The following is a 7,335-nucleotide window of genomic DNA, read 5'->3' on the forward strand; positions in this document are numbered from 1 at the left end:
ATCAATAAGGCACCTCGGGTGGTTTGTGGTATTTGGCCAGCTAAGGGCTCCGCGTTGCGTCGTGCATAATAACAGCCCTTAGCTGTGGTATATTGGCCATATACCACACCTCCTTGGGCCTTATTGCTTAATCATATATAACTGCATTAATGTTGTTGTACCCCGGGAAGAGTAGCTGCTGCCTTGGAAGGAACTAATGGGGATCCATAATAAATACATATCAGATGAGATTATAAACCATAAAATAAGAGACATTAGCCATCATATCCAGGGATATTGGATGTCTGGGGCTATAATTTAAAACCTACATGAATGTATTTTCAAACATATAGGCCAAAGATAGGCAAAAACGGTTTCTCCAACATAAATCCCTGATCACGCTTGTAAGTGATGTCATGGCGACATTAGCAAGCTAAGCTCAGGTACAGAAACACGCCATCAGGTCTAATGGTCGTGGCCCAACTGCACAAACATAGGTTATTTAGATGTAAGTGGATCTTAAACAAATGCTGATATTACTGTATTCATTGTTGCATATCGGTCTTGATAGGAATACAAATAACTACTGTACATATACTGTATGAGCTATGATGTATGAAGGAGTACTCCCAGGAGTATGCAATGTCTTGGTCTTATCGGGGTTCTGCCGACTGTACATCAAATATAAACTCAGATCAATATGCCATTGGTTTTCTCAGGTTACAATGGCCTTTCAAACCACAAGGTCATCTGGAGCCTCAGAGGTCTCACAACGAACATAATCCTGTGCATTGAACATATGTTTGTATTCCATAAATAAAGGTGTGTATTTGTATGTGTGTGTGTGTATACTGTCTAAATTCGTCTTGATTATAGAACTTCCTGTAGTAAAACAAAGAAACAAGAAGGAAGACAAATAAACCGCCAAAAACCACAAATAGCAAAGTTAAGAAATTTCCACAGTCTTATTGCAATCATCTTTATTTTGTCATCTCACCTTGTATAAAAGGGCTGTTTGCAGTTCGCTCTTCATAGAAGATGTTTCATACTTCACTAAAATGTGAAAACAAAAAAAACTACATCTGGGAGCTCCAGCTTTATACAACAAGGTTCCAGACATCAGTGTTTAAACCCCTGGAATAATCATTACATTCCTGAATAACCTGCGTAGACTAGAACAAAATATTGAACTGTCATTGAAGCATATTGTTATCCAAATGTGTGTGTAAAGTAATACTACAGACTCATCTCTCTGAGTAAGTGCTTACAGGCATAACTATGAGTCAACATATTTATTTCGGAAAGAAAACATTGTTTTCTAAATGCTGTTACCAAAGACATCAGAATGTGGGAAAAACTGCATCCCCGAATAGCCTGTATTTAATAATGATTAATTATATTGGATTAAGATAAGCAATTTATCAGAATTATGAATTGAATTAAATATACACTCGTTTTTGTGGGATTAAATGAATAAGAATAATTTCAGTTAAATCTCTCACTTTTGAAAATAAAACATGTATATTTGTTAGGTTTGTGATATTTGTAACATGCTTCTACTGTAAATGCAATTTAGTGATATATTACTTCTGTGAATGGAACATGAAATCATATCTAACCAACAGAAAAAAGATATGACAATCAAAATGAAATGTATTCATTTAAATTGCTTTGATAATACAATTGCATTTTTTAATGCTATTTGTTTAATGAAAAAATGTATGTTTTCTAACTTAAAGAAAAATACGGGGGTAACCTGTACTAAAGTGCTTTAGTTATTCTTGATAGCACTATAAACAACAATTGGAGTTAATCTACACCTGTAAACATTTGTATAAAAAAAGTTCAGCCATGTAAAAATGTAGATTTTTTCAGGATGTTTCAAATAATCAAAATGGATGCCAACATTACAGGACCTCTACAAAACATCAATATTTAACTGAAACACCTAAAGCAGAATCTTTACTGCACTAAAACAAAAACCTCTATTCAAACAAACACCAGCTTTAGGCCTCTTCTCATTGGTAGAGGTCCTCGCCTGGTTAAGTGCTCAGCAGACAGTCTAAATACTGTACCTGCACACCTGGTTGGTGAGGAGCATCTGTCAATCAGCCGATGTGGTTCGGTGCGTGTGAGGTGAAGTGAGGAAGTACCCTCAGTGTGTTTCCCACAATTCCTTTTGATTGCCTTTTAAGACAAAGGTAAACCACCAGACACAGTCCAGTTAATTCCAGATATGGTCAGGTGTTACAGCCCAGTTGGACCAGTCTAACCAGTATGATCCCAGTAGAGGGCGTAGCAGACCAGTTACAATATTCCAGTTCATCATTCCCAGGGTCCCACTCACACAGCATATCCTGGTTTAGGCAGTGTCGTCACTGGTTAACTTTTTTAATAAAGTTTGGTCAACATTTGGTGTTACTGTGTTTAACAGTTGGTCCCACTTTGGATACAAAAAAAAAATAGTTTTTCATCTAAAAAACAATGACTTTCAAATCCAATGACGTCAACTCAAAAACATGGTTCTGTTCAGAAGCAGTCAACTCTGACAGCCAGTCAACTCCAAGTCTGGTCCTCTCCGTAGTAATTTAACAGAACAACGTCTGGATGATCCACTTTGGCTCAGCTGGCACATTACGTTCACACACACAGAGACAGAGAGAGAGAGAGAGAGAGAGAGAGAGAGGAAGAGAGAGAGAGACAGAGACAGAGAGAGAGGAAGAGAGGAAGAGAGGAAGAGAGAGACGACACAGATGGAGTCTACAGGATGGAGTGGATAAAGGTGGGAAATGAAGAATGAGAGCTTTGATGGTAGATTAGTGCCAGTCTGTTTCAGAGGGAGCTTAGTCAGGAGCGAGGGATGGAAGAGGGGGAACGAGAGGAGAGAGTGGACAGAGAGAGAAAAGAGGAGGCCAAGAAGAGAAAGATTAGTGCCACCCCAGAAAAGACAGAGGTGATGTGTTGGAATGTGTGTAGTGTTGAAGTCTACCCTATTGCAGTCATTTGAGGGTCTGAAATGAAGACTTGGCCTCCCTATGAGGTGTGGATAGTTTAAAGTAGGGACTGAGTGGGTGAGGCAGGCCATCTACAGTGGGCATGGTAGATACTCAGGAGGTCAGCTTGAATAGAGGGATGTTACATAGAGAGGAAGTTCAAGAGTGGGATGAGGAGGAGGAGGAGAGAAAGAGGAACTGTCCTCATTGAACACACATCACTGTGAAGAGCTGGAGTACCTGAGAGAGAGTCAGAGAATTAGCAGTTCATCAATACCAGTGAACATCCTGTGCATGCTTTGCATACCACACACACACACACACACACAGAGTGCAGTTGTATCTCACCTTGTTCCTGCTTGTTTTGCTTGGACCCTACGGTTGCTAAGCGATGGGAAGAAAGGGAGAGAGCAGGACATAAAAATAAAGTTCATTATTCAAGTAATTTTCAAGTTTCCCAAAAACTACAGCCTTACTAGCATGAAACAAAAAAACAAACAGAAAAATGACTAGGGGAGGGTATTTACCATTACTCACAGCCAAATGCCATGAAAAATTACTACTGACTGCGCAACCCTAAAATATGTCCCCAATGCAAATTTTCTTAAAGGTTGAATGAAAAACAAGCGAAGAAAGTGAGTCAGGAGGAAGATAATGTCGAGCCAAGGAGTAAAATTAAATTGATGAAGAATAAGAGAGAGAGAGAGAGAGAGAGAGAGAGAGAGAGAGAGAGAGAGAGGAATAAGAGAGAGAGAGGTGAGGAATAAGAGAGAGAGAGAGATGAGGAATAAGAGAGATAGAAAGGGAAAAGAGAAAAAGAAAGAATGACAGAGAGAAACAAGAGGACATGTGAGAGGAAATGAAAGGGTGGAGGTGGAAAAGACCTGGGAGAAAAACAGACGGAGAAAAGCAGGGAGGGAAGGAAAGATTGTAAGAAGGTCAGGCGGAGAGAGGGAGAGAAAGAGAGAGACGGAGGAGGGAGGGGTGTTTGTGTCTGGGTGTCACTCCCTCAGCAGGGGGGCTGACTAAAAGGAAATAATGGAGGACTGGAGGGAGTTAGAGAGGGGTGGGATGGGTGCTGGAGGGCAAAGCAAGGTGGAGAGGGGCAAGAGGGCGAGGGAGAATGTGGGAGAGAATGCTACAATACCAGAAAGAGCAAAAAGAAGTAGAAAATTAAGGCTGATAGTGAAGGGAGATAACAAGGGGAAAGGTCTAGGAAGAAAATAGCAGAAAATGTGAAAAAGATCGTTGTAATGAAACTTATCCAGTTGACTGTTTTCCTACAATGAATTGAGTACATCAGCAGAACACTGATGTCTAAGACATGTTTTTCACAGGATGGCTCACTGATCGAATACTTAGCTTGGAGATAATTTTCTGTGTGTGTGTGTGTGTTATTAGGGCTTGACTAAGGTATCTATAGGTGTTATATTCTGTTATGTCTATAGTCAGGGTTGTACTACAAGTCAAAGAGGCTTCCATGTTGATGAGGGAGGGGCTTAACAAACCTCTCATATTCTGAAGAAATAACTATGGAAGAGTTAACGAAGCATTAAATTACATGCTGTGATCGGGCCTCTCACTGTGTGTGTGTGTGTGTGTGTGTGTGTGTGTGTGTGTGTGTGTGTGTGTGTGTGTGTGTGTGTGTGAGAGCACTAACGTTAAGCAGAAGAAAATGTGAAAAGGGCATTTTGTGTCCAAAGCATCAAAACTATGAAAGTTACAGAACACATCACTTCTGTTCCTTATTCTGTTTTGTAACATTAGTTAATAATTATAAAACAATAAACTAAAAGTTGCAGGGTTCTATTAATCCAATCTTTCATGTCCACATTGAGTGGATAAAAACAGCTCAAATAAAGCAGAGGTTTTATCAGGTAATTCTCCAAATACAATTAACAGAACATACCAAACTATTCACATCAAAGGCAACAAACAAGTGCATACTCAAAGACTAAATGAATAAATTAAAGAGCATTAACTGATTTTGAAATGTACGCATTGACCTAATGCCTACATCAATAGCTGACTTTAAAATGACTCTGCGTGATTATAACGGTTTAATAACAAACGGAATACTTGACCAAACTATACTGCTGTTTCAAGAAGAACTCTGAAAGGGCTGCATAAACAATTAAATGTTGAATCGTCAAAGACAAAAATATATATATATATATATATGCGTAAAATAATTGAAAAACAACCTTTTTGGGTGACCCGACCAAAGTCACATAGAAATGTGAGTTACAGATCTGTCATTCTCATTGAAAGCAAGTCTATGAAGCGGTAGATCTGTTCTAGGTTCTTATGTTACTTCTTTGAATCTTTAACTTTCTGTTTTGCTGCTTCAAACAGCTGAAAATACAATATTTTTGGTTATGGAAAAGATATTGAATTAGAATTTTAGCAACCAGGAAATAGAGGAGAGATCACCTTTAACAAAGACTAAAGTACCAACATTCAGCATTTTAACGTGTCCCTCTGTGTGTCCTCTGAATTCTAGGAAGATTTTAACCCACTTAATCCCAACATATCTCCATTTTCACCATCATTGTAAGGCCCTAGTTATTTTGTTGCTTTAACAAAGTCATTTCTTAAGAGTAATATTTACGTGATTCATTTTAAGGTAAATAAATAAATAAACCTGTCCCACATTTTAAGGTCAATCCTGTTACGTGAACTGAACTCGTTTTAATAATATTATAATAAGATGCTGGTGAAACTATTCCTTTTTTAAATAGAGATATTGAACATTAATAGTCAAGTCATAGTGTAAAAACAGGTGAGCTGGTTCTACTCCTTTGGCCATTTTCTCTTGTTTTGTGGTGGAAAACTGAGCAGGTGGAGCACAACACATCAACCCTGTTACCCAGAGATATACAGGCAAGACACATTTTCACAATTCCATTATTTTGTGAAGCTTGCATTCAATTGCCCTTCCCTGTTGTACAGAACAAGCTTGCAATCCCCATGTCACAAGGGGATTTATGTCTGATTTCAGATGAAGTGGTCAACCCAGATACTTTATTTGGCCTCTTGAGATATTTAGTTGAACATATGGCAGAATGTTAAAATTAGAAATAAAAAGCTTTTTAACTCCTCAAAATGCATCTAAATGGTGGAAATACCAAAGTTATTATCTGTGTATTGCTGTTGTACATGATTAGGTAAATTTGTATGAATGACTACATGCGTGCTGTAGATAACTGTTCTGTATTGGTCACGGCCAGCTCTACCCCAAAATGGCTGCCATGGTCGCATGCGTCTCAGGAAAGCACTGCACTGCAGAGAGAGACCCACTGTGTGAGTGTGAGTGGATGTGAGCATGCATGTGTGTCTCCAGACAGAGAACTGCAGAGAGACACCATTCCGTGACTCCACCTCTCCTTCCCCGCGCCGCCATTTTATAAACACAGTGACTAGAGGTAGGGAGCCATCTTCCTGGGCGGAAAACATTCCACACCTGCTCGCCGAAAAAGAGAAATCTAATCACGGTAGGAAGTTGGTCAAAGTTCGTCCTTCAGTGTTGTGCTGGAAGTCGGAGAGAGAGGTAGACGAGCGGTGTGTGTGAGCGAGTGTGTGTGTGTTCGGAAGGGTGGGCAGGGGGCACAAAGTTATTCAGAATAGAAAAAGAAAAAAAAAGTTGAAAAAAAGGTGAAAGACCAGAGAGGGGACGGCAACCTGAAATGACCGCGATGGACTGTTCACAGCAGGGGAGAGAGGGAGGGAGAAGAAGAGGAGAGTAGGAGAAAGAAAGGGAAAATCAATTAGAGAGAGTAGAAGGTCTATAATGGCTTCACACAGCGGGAAAGAGAGAGAAGGAAAGAGAATGAGAGAGGAGGGTGGGGAACAACAGCAGACTTCGTGTTTGGAGAAGTTGTCTTCATTGAAAGGTAAGTAGAGGAAGATAGCGGAAGATTGAGAGGGAAAGGAGGAAAGAAAGGCGGAGCAGCAGGGGGAGCTGTTTCAGCGTGACACCACTCTGGTGATGCGGATTTTGAAGGTTGCGTCTGATGCAACACTGTTCTAGCACAGCAGAATTGGGGAAGGGGGCTTTTTGCCGTGACACCGCTCTACTGGAGTGGGTAGGGGACACTTTTCACCGGGACACTTCAGTAGTGTCAAATTTACTGTAGAGTCAAAGTTAGACTTTCTGTTAATTTACAATGTCATTCAGCAGTCTGCAGAACCAAGATATCCAAAGAGAATTGAATTCAATAAATAGACACCAACAGGGAGAGAGGAACATAGATAAAGTGACTAATTAATCCCAGCACAGACCTTAGGAGCTTCCTGTGTCACGTGCAACTGTGTCCTACCTGCCGTGCTCTCTTTACAGCTGTTTTAGTTCATTTCAGTTAGA

At 39.9% G+C, this 7,335-nt stretch overlaps 1 protein-coding gene across 3 annotated transcripts in view; it reads right to left on the reverse strand.

Annotated features, from left to right (window-relative positions):
* Positions 1–944: 944 nt before the first annotated feature.
* LOC110536191 (ephrin-A4-like) overlaps positions 945–7,335 on the reverse strand; it is a 124,089-nt gene continuing 117,698 nt past the window's right edge. For all 3 annotated transcript variants that reach the window (XM_036939603.1, XM_036939594.1, XM_036939585.1), the window contains 2 exons: positions 3,321–3,356; positions 945–3,212 (listed from right to left, as the gene is read on the reverse strand). In XM_036939603.1, the coding sequence (XP_036795498.1) occupies positions 3,115–3,212; positions 3,321–3,356 (134 nt within the window). In that variant the 3' untranslated portion in view covers positions 945–3,114. The remainder of the gene's footprint in view (positions 3,213–3,320; positions 3,357–7,335) is intronic.

The sequence above is a fragment of the Oncorhynchus mykiss genome, chromosome 2, assembly GCF_013265735.2.
Source record: "Oncorhynchus mykiss isolate Arlee chromosome 2, USDA_OmykA_1.1, whole genome shotgun sequence".
NCBI classification, from domain to species: domain Eukaryota; kingdom Metazoa; phylum Chordata; class Actinopteri; order Salmoniformes; family Salmonidae; genus Oncorhynchus; species Oncorhynchus mykiss.